Consider the following 25,808-nt stretch of genomic DNA (forward strand, 5'->3'; position numbering starts at 1 on the left):
TCATAGAATGTCAAAGCTGGAGGATCCTTAAAGGTCATGTAGTCTCTTCTTCATGGTACAGATAAAGGAACAGAAATCCAAATTGCTATAATACTCCACAGATTAATTAATAAAACTTGGACTATTGGTCTACTGAACCTTAGTGGCATATGAATTTATTTGGGCTAAGCAATAATTTTGATTTGGGTTCATTTCAAGAAAGTGATGATTTTGTGTATGTGTGTGTGTGTGTGTGTGTGTGTGCGTGCGCAAAGACACAACTAGACTAATTCAGAATGAATGACAAGATAGACCTGGCTTGAAAAATGACAACAAAGAGTTCTTTTTGAATTGAGTATCCAGTTTTTTTTTGTCACACACATTTCACTGTTGTCTTTTATTGCAATTTTAAATCTGGCTTTTTAAGAATGAATATTATTCCAAGGAAATGTGCCAAAGTTGTGGCTCCTAAATAAAGAGTATATGTCAATTATGCATAGCACTATCCTGCTATTGATGTGAGGTTTCAAAGACCTTTCAAGTCCACAATGAAAAGGGATATGTTACAGAAGAGTATGGCTAAAAATGAAAACCACCCCAAGAACTGGCAAACTTTTTATAAAACAATCTAATTAATCCTTAGAAAACAAGCAAAGACCTGCCTGGAACCAAATTTCAGGAAAGATAATCTGTAATGTTCCTGGAAGATGATGACCAATATGGTGAAGGAATTTATAATCCTCCTCTGTGAGGATTGATTGAAGAAAATGGTTTTAAGCTGAAGAGAAAACTACTTGATTTTAAGATGATTCTTTGTTCCTCCAGTTTTGCTTTAGATTCTTAGTCCAGATGTCACCCAAAGCCTATTGTGACATCCAGGGCCTTTTCAATTTCAAGAGACTAAGAATAGAACTCACTGCAGTTGGTCCTCCATTGCTTGATTTTATGACCTTCTGTAGTTAATGCAGAATATCACTGCAAAGTAGTTTTGAGATTGATAATAAAGAGAATTAATGTGTGTGACCAAGCAAGTCATATAACTTTTGTGGAACTTTTATATCATCAGCAAATAAAGGGGTTAGACTGGTTTGCCTTTAAGGCCCTTTGTAGCTCTAAATTTGTGATACTTTACTCCTGCTCATGATTTATTTCACTTGGGAGATAATTGATAAATTGCTAATTGGCATTAATTAGTAAATAGTAAGCATTTGGGATATAAATCATTTTGAAAGAAAGTGTTAAATATAACTGTTATTGAGGATATAAATCATAATTTTCTTTTTTGCATATGTACAATATGTATTTCCCTACACTTTAAAATGTAGGGAGAAATGTCACAGACATAGAAGAATATGACTCATTAGTAAGAAATGCAGTGTGCTTTGGACTCTGACAGAAGGGCACAATGTAAATAATTAAGAAAGAATAGTGTCATTACAGGAGAATATGTAGGCTAAAACCTTACTTTAGAGAAAGGAAGTCTGAAGAGGAAAATGAAAATTGAACTCCTAAGAGAAGATGAGGTTAAGAAAAATAATGAGGTAAAAGCAAAAGGGAGGGGAGAGATACAGAAAACATTAACATCAAAAGATATCTCCTCCTGTACCATCTTGATTGTCTACCAACTGCAGTAATAACAATTAGGTCCCTTAGATTTACTGATCTATGTAAAGAAGAAAATGGGCTGGAGAGAATTCTCCATCTCTGCCAACTGTTCTATGAATCTTGACAAGGAAGAGTCAGCAAGGAGAGTGCTTGATAAATGGGCTAGCCAAAAGCCCCAGCCATGCTCCCATCAGCATTTTATCACTGTGTTCTTCATGAAAGCACTTCTTATCATTTACTCTGAAAAGCTTTTTCTGAAATCATGAAATGTACATTTTCTACCAGTAACTATCTTTGGGTTTTTCTGAACCTTGATGGAAATAATAAATAATAATGATTTTCCATCAGATATTTTTGATTTCACAGGACTCTGAAAATACATTTTAATTTCTCATAACCAGGTCAACTTCAGGTATCTCAAGGATAGGCCAGCAGATAATCTGATTTGCCCCTTAAATGCCACAAACTCTTGTGCTACGTGTAAAACAAAGATTATCTAGGTTTAGAATAAAATGAAAATCTGATTCTTAAACATGGTGAGATCAACAGTTGTGTGTCAAAGACTTTTCATCTTACAAAAAGCCTGGGGAATTTTTTAAAAAGTATCTCTTTATATTGTCCATAAAAGAAACTGAACAAGATATTATTGTGGAATCCCAAATGTAAACATACAATTTACTGCCTTGGCCCTCTTCAACATCATAACAACACTCATATGGAATTACATTGTGTGATATTGTACATATCTATATCATGCAATACATATGACAAGAACAATATCAGATTGATAGATTTAGAATTGAAAAGTACATCTAATCCAACTATTTCATATTAAAGATAAGGAAACTTGGACTCAGAAAGGTTTTTTGACTTCAAATCGAGTGTGTCTTTCCATAGTTGGATTTCACTGTTCAATTTAAGCTGATGACAGATCAACACATACACAGAATTTGATATTTCGTTGTTCTTAGCTGTTTTTTCCAATGACATATAATAGTTTATATATTGGGAGGTTGAACACTGTATAGAGGAAAGTGTATGTTGCACTGAGATTGAATTTGAATTTCAGGCCTACCACTGGATACCTATTTGGATATGTAAAGAAGTACTAAAATGAAAAACAAAATTTCCAATCATTCTCTGATCATTCTCCTTTTTTAATCTACATTTCCAAAAGTGATTATTCCCTTCTCAAATGTCTCAGAGAATTCTGTACCTTTTTATTTATATCCATTCATACAATAAGCATTTATTAAATATTTGTAGTATTTACTGTACACCAGAATAAATATAAAATTTAGATTTCAGCTTCATGAGATCTATAATCTAGTTTAGGATAAGATATAAATAGAGATAACTGCAATACACAATACTACATATCATTAGCAAGATGCAAAATAAAGCACATTATGGGATTACAGAGAAGAAAGGATATTATTTACTCAGGAGATCAGGTAAAGCATCATAGAAAAGGTGATAATTCAGTTGGTCTTTAAAGGATGATTAGGATTTCAGTGATTAAAGATGGAGAGGACAAATGATGTGTAAAAAATAGTCTTAACAAAGGCATAGAGCTAAAAGAGATTATTAAGGGTTCAGAGTTTAGAGGTCAGACCAGTTTGGCCAATTCACAAAATATATGGAAAGTAGCACTGTCATACAAATTTAGAATAGTAGGTATACAATTTCTGTTATTTTACAGGGCCTTCATCCTCAAAAAACTTATCATCATTTTTTTCTCTCTATCTCTTCACCCCAAAAATATGAAAACAAAGTGCTATCTACAATTCATGAGCAAACCAAATTGTGTCAACATCAACATAAATTTCATTGATCCAAACCAAACCAAAAAAAAAAAAAACCCGCCAAGTGATTTTAAATTTAGAAATCAAGTGTTTCAAAATTCTTCTTCATCTCCTTCCTGGTTTTCTTTGAGTCTTAATATTCTATCTTCTGCTGAAAGCCTTCTCTAACCTCTCTTCTAGTGCTTTATCTCCTATTTATCATTATTATTTCCTATTTATCCTTTATATACCCTGATTTGTATATACTTGTTTGCATATCTCTTTCATTACAATATAAGCTCCTTGTGGTCAGGGACTTTTGCCTTTTTTAGTATCCCCAGAACTTATCACAATACCTGGCACATTGGAGGTACTGAATACATGTTTATCGACTGAATGAATGATTTCCTTGGGCAAGCATATTTTTATTCTCCTGAATTTTAAACTGGGCTTATGTTGGCTCTGTCCAAAAACTTGTTATGCAGCACATGCCATATAATTTCTCTGTTTAGCCCCAACTCTTTTATTTCATATAACCTTTAAAAATCCAATCCTTTCATTTCTATTTTATGATTACATCCCTTCTATGCTATCTATCCCCTTACATATGACTTTCTTACATTTTCTATTTTTGTCCTCTGCCTTTATTCTCTACTCTGTCACTCTTTTAAAAACATTCTTTTCAAGCGGTGCCCCTTTACCCCTTTCTAATATCTTTTCTTTTTTAGAGAGCTGCTTCATTTCCTCCTATCCTTCAATTTGAACAGATGGAATTTAAAACTGCTTCATTACCATTGGACCTCCACTACTCCAAGGCTTCATTGTGACCTTTGGTTCTCAAAAGCTAAGCCAGTAGAATGCAAGGTCTCCTAAACCTGAAAAGCTTCAAATAGTAGCTTGGCAACTATTATCCAAAGCCTAGTGTAGGCAGGGAGGGTAAGGAAATGCATCATCAGATCACAGCAATTGAGGGAAGAATCTCTCTCCCCACCTAAGTAACTCATGAAGACCAGTGAGTCAATTGCAGTGGGAAGAACACTGGAGTTGGAATTAGGAAGAAATGTGTTTATATTTGTGACTCCAGGTAAGGCATTTAATTCCTGTCAGCCTCAGTTTATTGATCTCTAAAATGGGGATAATAATAGCACCTGCTTTCTAGGATTGTGAGGATTATGAGATAATACTAGAAACTTCAAAATCTTAAATTATTATATAAATGCTATTATAATTATTCTGTTTTATTATAGCTTTTTATTTACAAAACATATGCATGGGTAATTTTTCAACATTGACCCTTGCAAAATCTTCTGTTCCAATTTTTTCCCTCTTTCCCCTCTCTCCCTTCCCCTAGATGTTAGGTAATCCAATACATGTTAAATATGTTAAAGTATATGTTAAATACAATATATGTATACATATTTATTATAATTATTCTTACTAGTGACTGCATTCCTAATTGGCTGAGTGAATATCTATACCAAGGAAACCATAGATTCTTTGATTCTATTTATAAAGGTATTAAATTGTAAAAAAGAAAAAAAATCCTTGTTTTATTCTCAGTCTAACCTCTTTTTTCTAGCAATAAAATGATGAATATTTGAGTCTACTTTTGCCTTACTAAGTTAAAGGAAATGGCAAAATACTGGATGGAGAATTGACCCCAGATCCAGAAAAGTTCTCTCTGCCATCATGGTAGGCTTTGACTACTGAGTATTCTAGTATAATCACAAACATTATAATTGGCAGACAAAGTGGTAATCTGCAATGATAGAAAGTTTTCCTTGCTTGGAAGTTCTCTGTATCAACAAAATGACAGTACCAGTTCTAGCATCTCTCTGCATCCCTTTGACTTGATTAATTTCAGTCATTCCACTGAGATATTTAGAAATTACTTATTTTAGTAGAAGTATATAGTCATTTGGTGAAAACCATAAAAATATGTTATTTAAAAAAAGACTAATCAGATATTATTTAATCAGCTTTCTTTGTTTTCTAATAACTTCCAAAATGTTCTTTAAATTGCTTTCCCCAGCTTCTTCTATTGTCCTCCCCCAATTCTTCTCTAAAATCTTTTATGATATGTCAGTTTCCGTGCTTGATTTTTATTTCTTTAGTGCTTCCCTTTCTCCTTTTAAATTCCAATTTCATAATTTTGCAATTGGCTTTAATTCAACAAACACACCAAATGCCTACTGTGGGCAAAGAATTGAGCTAAGGTCTAGAGAGGCAAAAAAACCAAAATGCAAGAAGTCTGTTCACGAGTGGTTTTGTTTCTATTGGGGGTGGTACTGCTGCTGCTGCTGCTGCTGGTGGATACATCAGAGGAACAAAAACAGAATCATAAAGAGCAGATACCATTCAGTCAATCATGTCATTTCAGCCATGAAGAAACTTTGGTCCAGGTTGTTGTTAGGGACTTGCTCAAAAAATACCACAAGTGGGATTGAAACTCATGGGACTCTAAATTCAGCGCACTTATTAGTGTCCAATATTAGATATAAACTATATTCAGTGCAAGGTGATTTTAAGAAGGAGAAAGTGTTAATGGTTGAGGGAATCAGGGCGGACTTCACAAAGGAGGTAAAATCTAAGTTGTTTAATAATAATAATAGCTAGCATTATACAGTACTTTTAAGATTTATAAAGTGTTTTCCATGTATGATTTCAACCTTACAACAACTCTGGGTATTTGGTGCTATTATCATTCTCATTTTATAGGTGAGGAAACTGAGGCAGACAGAGGTTAAATTACTTGCACAAGATTATGTAGCAGTAAGTGTTTGAAGAATATGAACTTAGTCTTCTTTATTCCAGGCCCATAATTCTATTACACTTCCTAGCTCTGTCTTTGAGGGAAAAAAAAGGGATTTTCATTATTAAAGTAGAGCTGAGAAAAGACTACCTTCTAGAGATGGAGGATAACTTATAAAAAATAATAGAGAAAGGAGAGAAAATGTAACATATGCACTATAGACAAAATTCCAGTTTGACTGGAATCTGGCCTTGACCACTAGACATATCATCCTAAGCAAGCACCTTACCCTTGTTTGGCTAGTTCCTGATTCATAAAATGGGCTAGCAAAGGAAGTAGCAAACTATTCCAGTATTTGCCAAGAAAACTCCAAATGAGGTCATGAAGAATTGGACCTGACTAAAATGAGTGAACAAAAAGAACCAAAGGGGAGAAAGAAATAATATTGGCAACTAACCTGTGAAGAGTTTTGAATATCAATCTGAGAAGTTTGTTGTTTATTTCATAGACAAGATGAAACCATGGAAGATGTTTATTAACTAACTGAAATAGGATTTTAGTTCAGGTCTTCCTGCCTTCAAGGTTTAATACTCTTTTGTTTCCTATCTAATAGTAAATAACACATTTCCTTAATATATAAGGTTTTGAGAAATAAATGTGATTGTGGGAATGTGCTTATCTTCTATATTGTGACAGAAGTGACTCAATATCAAGATATTTTTAGATATCCAAAAGCACCCAGATAGCGTTGGGACTCCTTAAAACAGTATAGTAGAAAACATGAATTTTTTATCAAGCCTTTATTCTTATCAGCACTACACTGGAACTTAGACTTTGTAAGCTTATAGCACAAAGACCGTCTGCTGTGATAACTCTCTCAACTGATGTTGATTGAGAAGCAGTATGGAACAGGAGAAAGAGCCGGTTCTAGAGTGAAAAGATCTGCTTCCTATCTTGCCTCAGAAGCTTGATACCTGTTATGACATTGGGCAGATACTTTATACTTCTTGATCCTCAGTTTCCTCACTGGTCACTAGAGGTTTGAAGATTTGGTAGAGCACTAAGAGTTTAGATGACTTTCTCTTAGCCACATAGCCAATATGCAACAGAGATGATACTTGAAGTCAAATCTTAAATCTATTGACAATGTCATGCCCCCTTTTTCACTTTAGCTTAAGCCGGATAAATCACTTTGATCTCAATATCACTTGAATTTCCACAAAGATTGAAAATCACTATATTCAGGATTTCTATAAGCACAGAACCAGAATTTTACCCCCCTATCAACACTGTTGTCCATGCTTATTAATGGGGGTTTTGAACAGAATCAACTCACATTTCAGCTCAAGTTTGATGAAATCTGTATTCCCCAGATTCTCCAGAAACACTCCATCAGCAGCTGAAGTTTTGAAGTAGAAAGAGATGTCAGCACTTGTTTCCCCTTGGAAAGTGGAGAAGTAAAGGTAGGATGATGGTGTAAAGAATGAGGCAGCATTCCAGTAATTCCCTGTGGAAGGAAAGGAAAAGACAATATACTTAATGTAGGGGCTATATACAGCCAGAACCTAAATAGTGTACACTTCCGGAGCTTCAGTAAATCTTCTCTATTAGAAAGGAGTCCACGTTTTACTTCATCTTTCTTAACAATGATGACACCAAATCTCACAAGCAAACACAATTTTGACTTTCTGAAGGGAAAATGAAAAATGTTTTACAGAAGAGTGATAGTTGGCTTTCAACATACTTTTACAGAGCAAAATCCTCTGTTTAATTTGCACCTCTTGGGGTCTGATCAATATCAAAACTACACACTGAAATCTTTGGAAGTCATTTTAATCAGAAGGGTAAGCCTTCAAATTCCATATAAAATCCGCAATTTGTACCACTATTGATTATTTGTTATATTTATAGAGTCGGTTTCCTCTGCATGTTTCCTCTAAAGAGTGACTGTCTGCCCACATTGATTGCTAATAGCTTTTTCTTATGGTTTCTATCCACACATAAGCCATGGTTTTTTTTTTTTAAACATGCATGATGTGAAAGTTTTCCCTTAAAATGAATTCTATTCATGTAAAATATTTTTTGTAAAAAAATTCAGTACAAACCCAAAATTTAGCATTTCTGTTTCCCATATCACCATTTTGTTTGTCTTTGTCCCCAGAGACAGTCTCAAGCACTGAGTAATCTCAGTTGTAGCTGCTATTGAATTGGTGGTAGGATGAAATGACTACGTCTATCAGAGAAACACTGAAAAACTTACTAAGCAAAGCTCTCGGTAATGGAAAATGTTACTGGCTATTCTATCATGAAAAAAATGTAATTTTATAGTTGGAAGGGCTTTGTAGAGGTCAGATCCTAAATTGCTGGCTCAGTCCTTCACCTTGTTTCAGGAGTAACAAGTACTCCTGAGTATTCTTGAGTAGTAATTTTCTAGTTGAATAAGAAGACAGGAATATAAATGATTAGACTTTCTAGATACATATTTCCTCTAATTGTTCTAATTCATATTAGATAATAAGAACCTCATTTAAAATAGGCCTCAATATTGCTAGATATGATGAGGATTAGATGGACCCCAGAGGGATTAAGCTGTTTTACCCCAGAAGGATTAAGTCCACCATAATTTGGTGGGGTTGGCCCAGAAGATCAGATTATTAGACTTGGAGTCAGGAAGACTTGAGTTCAAATGGTATCTCAGAATCTTATTAACTAAGTGATTCCAAAGTAAACTACTTTGGAAGTTTAATTGAGGATCAAAATGAATAACAATAAGTAAAATTCTTTGCTAGCTAATAATGATGATGGTGATGGTGATGGTGATGGCGATGATGAAAAATTCCACCTAGAGAATAAAGCCAACCTGAAACCCTCAATATTCAAAAATTCTAAATTATAGTTAGAAGCTAGCCTAGATGCTAGTCAAAATAATCTGTCCTACAGTCTTAGCTATTTCTAATCCATTGCCCAGGACATCTCAACCTCTGTGTCTTCTTCCTCTCACAACCCTTTTCAGACTGACTAAATCCTGCCTTCCTTGATATTGCCCAAAGTAATCAAGATTATATAAAGCAGGGACTTTGGTGAGCCCCAGCAAGGACATCCTACTTTTCTAGCCTGATGTGATATTATTCAGTCCAAGCTGCCCATTTAACATATCAGAGAACTTGGATGTGAGATGCATTGCATGATAATAATCAATTTTTACATTTTATGAAGAACTTTGCATCTATGTCATTTAATTATCAAGACAACATTTTGATCTAAGTAATACAAATATTATTATTTTAATCCATACATGAAATAACTGAGGTGCAGAGTGGCAAAATAAACGAGAGGTAATGTGGTACAATTGTAAGAATACTGGATTCTTTGGTTTCAGATTTTACTTTTGTCACTTACTATTTGTGTGGCTTTGAGGAAGTTATTAAGCCTTAGTTTCTTCATCTGTAAAATGAGTGAGTTGAATTAGAATGTCTCTTCTAGCACTAGATCTAAAATGGTATGATTCTTATGTTATACTGAAGTTTACAGAATGCCAGCATTTGTAATGGAACCTGAGCCTCTCATTATTTCTACGATACCTTACCATAATCATGAATAAAATTTGCTTATGAATGTTATCTTCTGACACATATTATCCTTTAGAGCTCCAGCAACATTCCATCTTTTCTCAGACACATTCAATGAATAATATTTAGACCCAGGCTGGATTCTATCTTCCTCCCAATTCAATCCAATGCATTTACCAAGTTCCTATTGCTTCAAAAGCATCCTGCCATTTGACAAGGACACAAAGACAGCATGAGAAATGGTTCTTGACCTCAAGCAACCTCAATTCAACTGGGTTAGAATATGTGAGAGGGCAGAGATACAGCATGCAAACAGATAAGTAATCCTGTAATATAATTTTTTAAGAAAACATTCTTTTTGGGAGTCTAAATCACTAAAAGTAATCAAAGATCCTGGGAGATAGAGGACACTAGATGAGTTTTATAAATTGAGATCAATACTTTAGCACTTTTCCCCCTCCCTGAGAAGCAAGGTGTAGATATGGGTAAACTGAGAACCCAGAAACCCCAGAAGATGGAAGTCATTTCAAGACAAGAGACTGTGTAGGGGGGGATTTGGATGCCATATTAAGTTATGCTTGTTTTTGTTCCCTATAACTCCTTATTTATTTCATCCATAGGCAGAAGAACCAAAAAAAATCCTCCCTGCCACTCACAAAGTCTGCCAAGTAAACAGAATATCTATTCCTTTTAGCTATACACTCTTTCACTGTATAAGTTTAGATACTACCTGTGGTAACTGTGTGGTATGTCACACTGTTCTGTGGTGACTTGAATATTGTGATTGCTTGATAAATGTTAATAAATGTGAAGGTTGCTGATTTCTGGAGAGTGTCTTGACTAGCTATGCCATTTTTATTCTCCATGATTTCATTTACATTACTGTCTGTGTTTGTTACTGGTTGGCAAGTATTTTTATTCATACAGCTGGAATACATATTATAGAAGCACATATTCTTCTAACTTTAAGATTATTGAAAAGTTGAGAAAATAAAATGAATACCAGGCACACTGCAGTAGCACCAAAAATGGCCCAGATACTGAGTTAACTACTTATGATGCATGAGTTTCAATTTACTAGCTGTGTGATTTTGGGGGAAATCATTTATTCTCTCTGAGCCTTAGTTAAATCATCTGTAAAATGAGAGGGATGGACTGGATGGCCTCTAGTTTTAAATGTTAAATGTTTCCTTCTCAGTGCTACAACTTGTTTCTGAGTAAAGAAAAGCATGAATCTGCTAATAAATATAGAGATGAAATCCAGCTAGAGTAGGGGAATAGGAAGGAAAGAACAGGGGCTCTGGAGTAAAATACTACATCTTGTATTGTATTGTTTGGGTCACCTTAACCAAGTCATTTAACCTCTCTGTGTCTCAAGTTTCCTCACCTATAAAATGTACAAGATATTTTCTAAAGTCTGTTCCATTTCTAGGCCTACAAGCTTATAAATCTATGTCCAGTCAGCTCCTAACAAGAAGCGGTTTTCTCCCTAAAACCTATTCCATGGTCAATGATCCCTATGAAATGATTGTTCCTCAGATTTTGAATCATACTTTGGCTCTCTTGTGTCTCTTGCCCAAGATGATTCTGCTTAGTAAGTTACTGCATGTTTACATGTATTATGTTCTTCTGTCCCAGACTGAATAACAAATCTACCTCATTGCCTAGAACGATGTTGTGAACAAAGTAGGTAAGTACTTAGTTGCCTAATATATATAAATGAATGAATTTGTGTATAATAGGATAATGCAACTCAAAGGCTGTCATCTTAGCTATTTATTTCTCACTCTTATTTTTATAGTCTAGACAAATGAAAGTGGAATAGGATCATAGTCCTAACACCTTTACAGAGTTCTTCAGTGAGTATCAATTTAATAATAATAATAATAATGACAATTCACCCTTTTGGACTTCCATCTTCTGGAGTTTCTGGGTTCTTCTCAGTTTACCCATATCTACACCTTGTTTCTCAGGGAAGGGGAGAAGTGCTAAAGTATTGATCTCAACTTAGAAAGCTCATCTAGTGTCCTCTATCTCCCAGTATCTTTGATTACTTTTAGTCATTTAGAGTCCTAAAAAGAATGTTTTTTTAAAATTAGATTACAAAAAGAGCCCTTTTCTCCCCTCATACTATTGCATTTGATCATCTCATTAGCTGCCACAGAATCAATTATTATCACAATTTTGATGACTGCCCAATCTAATTATTCCGCCCTATTTTTGCTACTGATCTTGCATCTCCAACTACCTATTGGACATTTCCAAATGGATGTCTCATATACTTCTTAAATTCAGGATTTCCCAAACTGGTTTCATTTTCATGAATTTTGCTATTTTTTATAGATATCACTACCTTTTTCCCAATCATCGAGACTCACAACCTCAGTGTCGATATTGACTTCTCCCTCTCTCTTACTCTCTCATACTTAATCTGTTGCCAAATCCTACTGATTCCACCCTTTCAGAACTTCTCTTCTACCCTCCCTTCTCTCTTGGACATACCACCATTAACCTAGTAGGACTTCTTCACTTCATGCATGGATTATTACAATAGTCTCATGTTTGAGTTCCTCACTAAAGTCTCTCTTTACTTCTGTCCACCCCCCATTCCTCCTAAAGCACAGGTTTGATTATTTTACTCTCTACTTCCCATTCAACCTGGTTCCCCCTTACCTCACATCAAAAATATAAAATCCTGTTGGCTTTTTAAAGTTATTCATAAACTAGCATCTTCCTGTTTATCTAATTTTCTTATATCCCACTCCTTGACACTACAGTGACACTGATTTTACTGTTTCTTGGACATCACATTCCAGTTTGTGTGTGTGTGTGTGTGTGTGTTTCCAAATGTCCCCCATGCCAGGAATCTTTTCCTTCTTAATTTCTCCAGATTTCTTTAATTTTTTCAGATTTAATCTTCTGCAAAAAAGTATTTCCCTATCCCTTTTAATACTAGGGCCTTCCTTTTTGAGATTATTTCCAGTTTATCCCATATACATTTTGTTTGCACACTTGTTCTCATATTGTATTCATTATTATGTCGGGAGTTCCTTGAGTGTGGGGAATATTTTTGCCTTTCTTTGTATCTTTAACATGTAGCACTGCTCTTGGCATATAGTAGGTGCTTCTTTATATAAATTGGACTATGTAATGTGAATTAAAGGCAATATTTGGGAACTGTTGGGAGAACCTTATAATATGTATAATTTTAATATCCCCAATAATTTTTCAGATTGAAAATTCAATAAGTAAATTCATCCAACATTTATTAGGTATCCACAATATTCAAAGCATTGTACTAGGTATTAGAGATAAAAATGAAAATGTGAAATAGGAGTTTACATTCTACTAGGAGACCACAAGAGGTAAATAAATACATAAAGTACATTGAAATTTTAGGAAGAAATAAATTCTAACAAATGGAAAATTCAAGATGGCTTCATGGGAAAGAAACACCTAAGAGCCTGTTTTTAATTCTAAAATGCTTTTAGAAAAGCAGGCTATATATTAGACTATTTGTTGTCTAGGGGATGAGGGAAGTAGGGAGGAAGGGAGAGAAAAACATGGAATATGAGGTTTTGCAGTGGTGAATGTTGAAAACTACCTTTGCATTTTGAAATGTAAAAAGCTAATATAAAAAAGAAAGGCAGCCCTTTTTGTAGTGGCAAGAACTGGAAACTGAATGGATGCCCGTAAGTTAGGGAATGGCTGAATGTTATGGTACATGAATATAATGGAATATCAATTGTTTTATAAGAAATGATTATCAGGATGATTTCAGAAGGGCCTGGAGAGAGTTACATGAACTGATGCTAAATGAACTCATTAGAATCAGGAGAATATTGTACACAGCACCAAGAGTATGTGATGATTAGATGTGATGGACTTGGCTCTTTTCAACAGTGAAGTGATTCAGGCCAGTTCCGATAGACATGTGATGGAGAGAGCCATCTCTACCCAAAGAAAGGACTGTGGGAACTGAATGTTTAGCATTTTCACATTTGTGTGGTTGTAGCTTTTTCTTTCTTAATTTTTTCCTTTTCGATCTGATTTTTCTTGTGCAGCATGATAAATGTGGAAATATGTTTAGAAGAATTACACATGTTTAATTTATATTGGATATAAATTGCTGTTTAGGGGAGGGAAACGAGGGCAAAGGGAGAGAAGAAAATTTGGAACACAAAATTTTTCAAGGGTAAATGCTGAAAACTATCTTTGCATGTATTTTGAAAATAAGAAGCTATTATCAAAAAAGACAAATTATACACACATGGAAATATATGTATATGTGTATATGTATATAAATACATACACACACACACATACTAGACAGACAGAGAGAGAGAGAGACAGACAGGGAGAGAGACAAAGAAAGAGAGGGAGAAACAGAGAGAAACAGATACAGAAGGAGTGGAGGAAATAGAGACACAGAGAAGAGAGAGGGAGAGAGGGAGAAGTGAGAAGAGCTGCTAACTCTTTGCTGTGAGACTGTTTTAAAAATACACATTTCTTATAGATAAAAGATTGTTTCAGGCTTTAGGAAATGCTAATTTCATGAAGAGACAAAAGTGGTTCAGAGTTAATGTATAACTGCATCAGCTGTTTGAGCTGGAGCTCAGCATTGAAGAGGTCAGGGCAGGACATAACTGTGAAGAGTGTTAGAAATTAAGAGTAATCAGAAAGCAGGATTATCTGATCCAGATTTTGGGGCTTCAGTAAGCAACCAGAAAATAGTTTAGCCATTGACCAGAAAGAGACTAGTAAGGAAAGACTGCAGGACATCATATGCTCAGGCAGATACTATATGAGATTTTTCTAAGCTGAGAAAGGCTTAGTGAGGGGAGTTCTGACAGACAGGTGATAGGCAGAGGCCAAGGGAACTGCCTAAGTAGGATTGAACTTGCTGTAGAGAAAAAAAGTTTTAATTCAATCCTAATCATTATATCTGAAATTCAGCATTTCAGAAACAACATATATGTGTGTGTGTGTCTGTGTACATGTGTAAATAAACATATTTATTTATATTATATTTAAGTATATAGATATATACACCTATATATCCATAAGTAAACCTCCCCCAGACATAAGTCTATCTCTTTCTATATTTTTATCTCTATATATCTATTTGTCTGCCTGTGTATCTACATGGAACAAGATGTGATGGTTAAGCTTGGAGAAAAGCCAGGTTGGAATTGCAACAAACCTTATCTATATAGTAAGAAAAGTTTACTTAGATTCAATTAATAAACTATACCATTATATATTACTGGCACATTATTCATGACCCAAGATAACCTTATGCTATATGAAAATAGCTTTGTATCTCTCTCAATGCCTGACTGATCATGGGATGTGCCTAAGATTCATAATGAAGGAAGCATAAGGCAAATAAAAAAGGGTTTGGTCCAAATAACAGAGTCTGAAAGGGGAAAACAAAACAAAATAAAATCCTTAAGATCCCGTTTGGATACAAAAAATTAATTGCAATGGAAGCAAGAGCCTTTTGGTTGGAATAATACTACCATGTTTTGTCATTAAAAAAGTAGGCTGAAAAAGTTTGTTCAGCTGTCAACCTAATATTAAGAAATGAAGAATTCATTTTTTTTCAACTTGCTTGGTTGTATACCTCCTGAACAGTAAGACATATTTTTCCCAATACATTCTTGGATCAAAGTATCTAGAGTGCACAAAAGTTCTTTACTACAAATGTAAGAGTTTATGAAGGCACATACTATACACTCTAAGGCAACTATAAGCAGTAACTATAAGGCACATACTCCACACTGACAGACAACTATAAGCATAACTGATGCTTCACAATCTAGCTTCAACTTAAAACCTTAGCTTCATTTAAAACTTTAGTTCTAGATCTATCCATCTGGTCACCTGAGAGGAGTAAATTCCCTATCCAGGTTTATTCCCACCTTGATATCATTGAATATGCCCTTTTTTCTAATATGGTTTCTGTTTCTATCTGCAGTCCAAGCTAGGCATCTCTCCAAGTTTTCTTGGTTAATAAATATTTTGGCTTCTTTTATCTATTTCAATTGCCTATTTTGATTAGGTTAGAACAGTATTCTAGCTCTGCTCCTGAGACACAAGCCACATTGTTTTTCACTAGTCCATGACTTTGGCAGAAAGCTGTGGCACTCTCTGATTTTAAAATTTCAACTACTCAAGTAAATAATGCAATTCCACACTTTTATTTTTGGCTTCTTTAAAAATTTAGTCTTCTCTGAACCTAGCCCCATAACAAATTGTTCCTCACAGCTTTCTTTTCACCTTTTTTAGTTAGTGCTAAACAATGTTTATTGAACTTGGCTTGATAAGGTATGTGATCTTACATGTGATTCCTGCCACTGGGAAAAAAAATGGCTACTCTTATCATGGGAAAACAATTTACTTCAGGTTTTATAGAGAGGTTGAGTTATAGGAATACCTATGTTGAAAAAACTTTAGATCACACTTCAAAAAAGTTAACTTTCTGAACATGAATGCAAAATTTGAAGAGGATTATTAATATTTAAAAATGCCATTATTTTTAGCATTATCTTATTGGATAACATGGCTTCTATGCCAGATATAACAGTAGACTAGCTCTATCAAAAAATAGACCTATCTGCCTGATCATCTACATGTATTTGTAAAAGTCCTTCATTATAAAGAAATTGTTTTCTTAATTAAAATATCTCTTTATTAGCATGATATAATTTTTTTTGGCAAATCTTTAAGTTTGTTTTTATATAAAAGACTGATTAAAGAAGTTAATATGATTTTTCAGAAATGAGCCATTCAAATATAACACAACTATCATTCACAGAGGGCTAATATACATGTAAAGTCATACATTAAACACCAGGAAAATAAAGGAAAAAAAAAATAAAAACATTCACTAACCTCAAAGAACTTTTAATTTACTTGAAGTAGGCAAAGTTTCATCTCATTAGCAGGTATCAATGCTGACTAAAACAAGTGATTCACATCTCAGCAAACCTTAAATAATAAAAATGATTGTCCTTATATCCTTCACTAAAGTCTTATTCTGATACTTTCCTTTGGGTTAGACTGATCCTGAGTCCCAAAAGGCTATGATTCAGAGGGTGTATCTGGTCCTCTTAATTTGCAAGGGGTTTGAAGATGACTCCTAAATGTCTATATGTCTGTTGCCTGAGCGCTATTAATTTCATATAGGCTCAAGACCAATGATCAAATACATTTTGGTCATATCAATTCACAGTCACTAGAAGGATTGCAAACTGAATGACAGAACAGAATACCACGCTGATAAATTTGCATATTGATTCAAAGATGCAAGTGTCTCATAGTTATCGCTTGTTAGCTTGGAGTACAGTGGTATTCAAAAGCTTTTCTGTGTCATAGACTCCTTTGGCAGACTGGTCAAACCAATGGAAGCTCTTCTCAAAACTATGTTTTTAAATGCACCAAATAAAATGCATACAAAACAAAAATAAAATACAAAAGAAATCAAAATTTAGTGAAAAAAGATTTTTTTTTTCCTATCCAAATTTGTAGCATCTTTGAAATTCATGCAGGGACTGTGTACTCCAGGTGAAAAAACTCCAATCTACCGGTATGTGTGGGAGAATAGAGTCTGGCAGAAGAACCAACAACCACATGTTCATCAGGAGGAGGATTTAAGTGTAAAACATTTATAATGTTTTCTCCAGGACAGACAAGGTACTTTCCACAATAGGATTTCAATAAGCAGTCATATTCAACTAGGTTGCTGCTTTTTTTAGTTAACTTGAGATGAAATGGTTAATATAGTTTAAAATTGATCATGTGCCTTATAACATGTTCTTTAAAAGTGGGTTTAGAAACAATTGTGAAACATGATGCTAATTTTGTTTTATTTTGTGTGCCTGGAATTAGTGACTTATAATAGCAAATGAACCAGCCCTGATGGGAGGAGTTTGTCTGGCATGGATCAGTGAATTTAGCCTATTCTATAAAACCAGTCTTTAGAGATGAACAAAACTGTTATTACTTAACCTAACTGCCAAAAATGTTTAAGGAAGGAAGTAATTTCTTTTTATTGATGAAGGGCTCTCTACAAATAGACTCAAATTTGTGTGGTGACCTTTTTAAACTGCCTTCCTAAAAATCTTTTTTAAAAATGCCCTAATCACTAATATTAGTCATGCCTGAACCAAGCTATGCATTTCAGGGTTCAAAGTAAAATTTACTAAAAATAGAAACAAAAATTATAAATGAGGATTGAATATACTGGAATTTTAAGACAAGAAAGCATCAAAAGCATAATCAACAAGCACTAAAGTTCTTGTGACTTTACGGGACTATGATGATGCTTGAAATACAAAGAAAGGCAAAAAACAGTCCTTAGCTTCTTAAGAACCCATATGCTCATTAATATAAGTAACTTTTAAGATAATGTGACTTGCTCTAAATTCTGGAACTTGACAACTGTGCTCTGTTCTGCCACTACATAGACATATGACCTTTGGAGTTATTTCACTTCCACATTTCTTCCAAACTCTTCATGCCTTTGCACAGAATACTATATATGCCTAGCATATACTCTCTCATTACTTCTGCCTTTTAGAATCCTTAACATCCTTCAACAGTTAACTCAGTATTGTTGAGAAGTCTTTCTGATCCTTACTATTTCTCAAATAAGATACTTTATGTCTTAGCTCTGGATATTTACATTGACTGTCTGCCTTGCCTGGAATGCTCTCCCTCCTCTGCTAGCCTTCCTTCTGCCTGCTAGGTTCCTTCACTTTTCCTTTAAAATCTAACTCTCTATCGAAAGCTCTTCCTGATCTCTTTTAATTCTAATTCTTTTGCTATGATAATCACCTTCTCTTTATCCTGTATATTGCTTGATGGTATATATTGTCTCCCTCATAAGACTGGGGCAGGGATGCTGCTGGCTAGAGCCACTTGCTGGAGGAGGGTGGAGCTCTTGGTTTGGGGTTCTAGATCAATGGGAAGAATTCAAGTGAAGCTGGATGAACTATCCCCCCCAATCCATGGTGCTTACACTAATACTTCTTATTAAAAAATAAATGAACTAGCAAAGAAGAAAGAGCCCCACCATAGAAACCTAGTATTGGAACAGGGAAAACTGGGATTCATCTTCAGAGGAGGACACTGAAATAAAAGGAGCCCCTACCCAAAGACTAATGTGAAATGGCCCCCTGCATAGAGAGAATTTATAGAACTCAAAAAAGAATTTAAAAATCAAATGAGAAACATTGAGGAAAAACTAAAAAAAAAATCCAAGAAAAATAAGAAGATTATAAAAAAGGTTAATCCACTAAAAAAGGAGATACAATCTCAAAGATGAAAATTAATTAACTCTTTGAAAATTAAATTGTGCAAGGGGAAGCCAGTGAAGGAATAAGAGACTAAGAAATAACAAAATAGATTCTAAACAATGAAAACATAGAACAGAATGTGGAACATCTCATAAGAAAAGTGACAGATCTGGAGAACAGATCAAGAAGAGACAATTATGACCAAAAAAAGAACCTTGACACAATAATGCAAAAAATAATTCAAGAAAATTTTCCTGGAGTGATAGAACATGGGAGGGGAGTGGAAACAGAAAAAAATTCACTGATCACCACTTCAATGAGATCTTTTGTGGAAAACACATAGGAATGTTATTGCCAAATTTCAAAACTCCCAGATCATAGAAAAAAATTTGCAAGAAATAAGAAAAAATAATTCAAATACACTGGACCTTCAATTAGAATTAGGACTTATTAGTAGCCACAATAAAAAACCACAGGTTCTGGAATCATATCTACCAACAATCAAAAGAAATATACCTGGGACAAAAATATCATATACAGAAAAATTACTTATAATATTGAATGAGAAAAAAACCGGACATTCAATGAACTTGTAGATTTTCAGGACTTTCTATCAACCAAACCTGAACTTAATAGAAAATTTAACCTATAAAAGCCAATATCAAAGACCAATTTGAAGGAACTCAATGTGAACAAATTGGTTTATTTTTTATTTATATGAGAAATAAATACCCTATGTTAAAGACTGATACCAACAACAGGATAGTTCAAAAGAAAGATTGGGGCAAAGTTAAGAAAAAATAGTAATTATGTTACACAAATAAGGTGCAGAGGAAGAAGAGACACAGCAATATTATAGGGGGAAAGAAGGCTTGTAATTCTAAAACAACTTCTCCCATTGGGAATGCGTAAAATAGGCAATACCACATATATATCATGAAAAGTATAGAACCTCCAAAATCTATAAAGAAATAAGGGGGGGATAGGTGAATGGGGAAGCAAAGGATGAGGGAAGAGGAAAAGGGTGAGATCCAGGGGTAGGGACAGGTTAAATAATGCCAAGGCAAGTAAAGGAGCAGAATTAAAAGAAAGAGTCAGAAGACATTAGAAAACTCTGTGTATGTATATGTGTGTGGAGGTAGTGTGTGTGTGTATAAGTATGTGTATGTATAGATACATATACATATGTGTGTGTGTGTGTGTGTGTGTGTGTGTATGTGTGTGTATCCTTTCTTAACTACCGTCTGCTTGGGAGTTGGGGGAGGGAAATAAGAGGGGGAAAAGAATAAAATAAAAAATATGTGCAGCAGAGACCAAAAGAACAATTTGCAAGGAAGTAAGGAAAAGATGAATACTTATGAATATAATTTCTTCCACTCATATACATATGTGTGTGTGTGTGTGTGTGTGTGTGTGTGTATACATACACACATACACTTTCTTGATTTGGTAATTTGTTATATATTTTGAATACTTCATGATGTTCTGCTGGGCACATGACATTGTTCTCTTGTGTTTGGTATTATTTTTCTATTTTTCTTATTCTGTTTTTTAAATAAAATAAATTTAAAACTAAAAAAAATCACAGAATTAAATGAATTCACTAGTGAATTCTACTAAACATTTAAGGAACAGATAATTCCAATGTTATATAAACTATTTAGAAAAACAGGGAAAGGAGAACATCACAACTTTATTATACAAATATGTAGCTGATATTTAAAACACTAAGAACAAAAACAGAGAAAGAAAACTATAGGTCAATTTCTTATATGAATATTGATATAAAAATTCCAAATAAAATAATAGCAAGAAATTACAGCAATATTTCACAAAGATCAAAAACTATGATCAGGCAGGATTTATACCAGGAATGCAAGACTGATTCAATATTGGAAAAGTATTAGCATAATTGATCATGTAAAAATAAAACAAAAAAACATATGATTATTTCAATAGATGCAGAAAAATACACTGAACAAAGTACAACTCTCATTCCTATTAAAAAGCTTTAGAAAGCATAAGAATAAATAAATGGAGCTTTCTTAAAATGTTAAGTTCTATTTATCTAAAACACCAATAACATCATATGTCATGGGGATAAACTAGAAGCCTTCCCAGTAAGATCAAGTGTGAAGCAAGGATGTCTATTATCATCATTATTATCCAATATCGGTCTAGAAATGCAAGTTATAACATTAAGAGAAAGAAACTGAAGAAACTAGAAGAGGCAAGGAGGAAATAAAACTATGTAGGTGACGATGGTATACTTGAAGATTCCTAGAGAATTCATTAAAAACTAGTTGAAATAATAACTTTAGCAAAGCTGTAGAATATAAAACAAACTTGTATAAATCATTAGCATTTCTATATATTACTAACAAAAGCTAGCAGCAAGAGATAAAAAGAAAAATTCCATTAGACAATATAAAATACTTGGGAGTCTACAGCCAAGACAAATCCAGGAATTATATGAGCACAATAACAAAACACTTTTCACTCTAATAAAGTCAGATCTGAACAACTGGAAAAATATTGACTGCCCAAGAGTGAACTGAACCAAAGAATAAAAATGACAATTTAATTTAAATTAATATACTCATACCAATCTAGCAAAATTATTTTGTAGAATTAGAACAAATAACAACAAAATCCATCTGGAAAAACAAAATGTCAAGAATATAAAGTAAAGTAATGGGAAAAAAATGTGAGACAGTGACCTAGCCATAACAGATCTCAAACTATATTATAATATTATAATATATTTATTATAATAATATTATAATATATATAATATAATATATAATATAATTAAATCCTTAAAACAATCTGGTTTTCATTAAGAGACAGAGCAATGAATCATTGGAATAGATTGGATGCCGAATACTTAGTAGATAATGACTATAGTATTTGATAAATACAAAGGAAAATAATTTTGGGAATAGTAACTCACTGTTTGATAAAAATTGCTAGAAAAATCAGGAAGGTATAGACTGACATCTCATACCACATACTAAGATAAGGTCAAAATGGGTAAATGATTTAGACAGGAAGAGTGATACTATAAATAAATGAAGGGAGCACAGAATAATTCACTTTTCAGTTGTATGGATAATGGAAGAATATGGGAACAAACAAAAGATAGAGAGCAATACAGGAAATAAAACGAACAATTTTAATTACATTAAATGAAAAACTTTTTGCACAAAATCTCCAATGTAATCAAAATTAGAAGGAAAACAGAAAACTGGGAAAATTTTTAAATAAACTTTCTTTGATAAAGATCTAATATCTCAAATGTATAAAAAATGTAATCAAATTTATAAGAATCTGAGTCATTCCCCAATAGATAAATGATCAAAAGATATGAATAGGACCTTTTTAGTTAAAGACATAAAAGTACCTATAATCACATGAAAAATATTCTAAATCTTTCATCTTTATCCAATTGGCTAATATGACAGAAAAGGGAAATGAAAAATTTTAGAAGAGATGTGGTGGGATTGAGACATTAATACATTATTGGAGGAGTTGTGAACTGATCTCACCATACTGAGGATCAGTTTGGAACTATATCCTCAAAGCTATAAAATTATGTATACCTTTTTATCCAGTAATATCACTAGTAGGTCTGAGATTAAAAGAAATTTTAAAAATGGAAATAGACCTATATGTACATAAATATATGTAGTAGCTCTTTTTGTGGTGGTAAAAATTGGAAAATGAGAGAATTCCCATCAATTGAGAACTGGACAAGTTGTGGTATATGATTATCATGGAATGTAATAGTGCTATAAGAAATAATGAGCAGGATGCTTTCAGAAAAATCTGAAAAGATGGACATGAACTGATGCAAAGTGAAATGAACAGAATCAGGAGAACATTATACACAATCAGTAAAGTATGATGATCAGTTGCGAATGGTTTAGCTATTTTCAACAATATAAATGTCAAAGACAATTATGAAGAATTTATGATGAAAAAATGCTATCCACCTATTGAAAAAGAACTGATGCAGGCTGAAGCATGCTACTTTTTTTTTTACTTTTTTGTGGGTTTTTTTTGTTTGTGTTTTCTTTCACAACACAACTAATATGGAAATATATTTTGCATAACTACACAGGTGTAACCTGCATCAAATTGTATGCCATTTCAGGGAGGGTGGAATGGTGAGAAAGAAAGTGAGAATTTGGATGTAAATTTAAAAAAATGAATGTTAAGAATTCTTTACACATAATTGAAAAAATATTTTAAAATAAATATATTTCCAAAGTAGTTTTGAAGTTGCTTGAAGCCATGGGTTGTTTTTATTTTGTTTTTATGTCCCCATGATCTCACCTAACCAGAAAGTTCAAACTCTTTAAACTGCTATTCAAATCTCCCATAAGCCGATGCCATCTTATATCTCCAACTTTAACTCATACTATTTTCCTCTACGTACCTGACAAGTTGTTTTTGTTGTTGTTAGAGCTGAATGAGAGTGCTTTATTCTGTATAAATGCCTTGCACTTTTCCATCCCTATATCCACGCTAGAATGTTTTTCCAAACTCCACTTCCTCAATCCATCCAAGCGCTAAAGCCCCATGCCAACATTATTTCCTCTACAAAAACTTTTGTAACTCAACTAGTAATAACTTCCCTCTTCTTGGACATCACAAAACAGTATAGATATAACTCTGTCACTGACCAAGTATTATTCTCTATTGTACTATTTTTTGTTTGTTTGTCATATTCCCCTAGAAGAGCAGATCCCATAAAGTATCAGATTGGGTTGTATGCAATCTTTATATCACCCCAAGGATGAGTGGTCTGCAGATGAGAAGTACATACTAAATGATTGTTGAATGTTTTGAATGCTAAATATTATATATCACAAAGAAGCAAAGAAAGACCACTGATGACTACTGGAATATTAAAAATCTCTTCCCTGGGGAATTTTGCTGGCTGTATATGAACTCTATCACCAAAAGAAACAAAGTCAACAATTTTACTCTCACCTTATAGAAATAGTAATTCTGTGTTAAATATTTTTAAAGGACAATGAGTTTAGCCAATTTTCAAAATTTTAAACTTCACAAAGGCAATGAAAGTAAATCATATTTTAAGGTTTACCAAATATTTTTTCTTTACAGCAATCCCATAACAGAGATTGAGGAAGTGTTATTACTCCTGTTTTATAGGCAGGAAAAGTGAAGCCCAGAGAGTTCAATTGAATTGCTATGGTCATATATATTATTATATACTATATTCTCATCTACAGGTTCTGACTACTAGTTCAGCACTCTCTATGGATCCTGCTTCCTTCCTATTTAGCAAAGCAAAATTCTGAATTTTGCTTAATCACTGGCATGTTATTATCAGTCCTTCAGAAAGATAAAATATATTAATATACAATAATGCAATTACATGCTTTATGGTCTTATCAGCAGTTGTTACCAGGTGATGCCATGTGCAAAACTGAAAAATGGCAGAGCCATATCCATGCCTACTTCTCCCAGTGCTAGAGTTGTTGATAATATGTGAAGTGTTATAGTTATGTAGCTTCAATATATAGAGGTTTTTCTGGCTTTGGGATCAGTTATTTGTGTCTTTTAGAATGTTTTACATTTTTCTCCACTGAAATACATCAATGTGAAAAATTACCACTTTGCCTAAATTTTTAAAAAATCAGTTCTGAAGGCATAATTTAAGAAGAATTGTGTCTAATTCCAGGGGACAAATTTTAGAAGGGTTACTGACAAGCAGGAGTGCATCTGAAGGAAAGTGATCTGGGAGTGGGAATAACGGGTCATGTGGAAATCAGCTGAAGGAAGTGGAAATATTTCATGCAAAGAAAAAAGAAGATTTAAGATAGGTGGGATTTTTGCCTTCAGACATTAGATGCATTGTACATGAAATAGATATTAGGCCAGGCTTGACCTGACCTCTAGGCAGCACTAAGACCAATATGAGAAAATTACAGAAAGTTAGATTTCAGCTATATGTGAAAGCTTGTCCTTATAATTAGAACTGTCTTAAAATGGAAATAGCTGCCTAAAGTGATAATAAATTTCCCATTATTGGAGTTCTTCAGGTAGAGGCTGAATGACTACTTGAAATAAATTTCCCAGAAGAGATTCATGCTTCAGGAGTGGACATTGGAGAAGATGACCTCGAAGGTCCTTTACAATCTGGAGACTAAGATTTATCTCGGAAAATTGCCTGCCATTCTCAACAGATGTGAGCCATTACCTTCAACAGGATCACAAACATGGTAATAAATAACATTAACAACAGTCCTTTAGTCTTCCAGCATTGAGATTTCCCTTCTCTTTTTTACTGTCTTTCCCCTTGTATCCATCTTTTAGAGTCATAGAATCACAAAATGTTAACTGGGACCTAAAAGAAGGGAAACAGGAGATTACTCAATGCAAATCCTCTCTCCTGATCTGGTTTTACTGATGAGAAAATTAACTAGGAAATGATATATTCCAGGTTACACTGCTAGTAAATGTTAGAGTTGGAACTAGATTTCCCCAGTCTCTGGGTTCCCCAAGTCCTTGTTCTTTCTACTATGTCACATTTTGCTTGTCATCTTCTTGTCTTTTCACATGATTGAAATTCATGTTCTAGGACCATCAATTTCCCCATTTACATGCTGCCTTGCTGAAATAGAGAATGAGAGTGGGAAAACCATAAAAGACCTTGCTGCTTTTAGCACCATCAAGAGCTTATCAGGAGTACCAGAGAAACAATACTGCAAAATGTCAGGCAACTCTTATATATTACAATAGATCAGAAAAACCTCCAGTGTATAGAAAATCATATTTTATAACA

The 25,808-nt window shown here is 33.7% G+C and overlaps 1 protein-coding gene across 1 annotated transcript in view; it reads right to left on the reverse strand.

The window, feature by feature from the left end:
• CNTNAP2 (contactin associated protein 2) overlaps positions 1 to 25,808 on the reverse strand; it is a 2,126,697-nt gene that overhangs the window by 301,202 nt on the left and 1,799,687 nt on the right. Inside the window, exon 16 of the mRNA XM_051962375.1 lies at positions 7,457 to 7,627. Within this exon, the coding sequence (XP_051818335.1) occupies positions 7,457 to 7,627 (171 nt within the window). The remainder of the gene's footprint in view (positions 1 to 7,456; positions 7,628 to 25,808) is intronic.

Source organism: Antechinus flavipes, chromosome 5 (assembly GCF_016432865.1).
Source record: "Antechinus flavipes isolate AdamAnt ecotype Samford, QLD, Australia chromosome 5, AdamAnt_v2, whole genome shotgun sequence".
NCBI classification, from domain to species: Eukaryota; Metazoa; Chordata; class Mammalia; order Dasyuromorphia; family Dasyuridae; genus Antechinus; species Antechinus flavipes.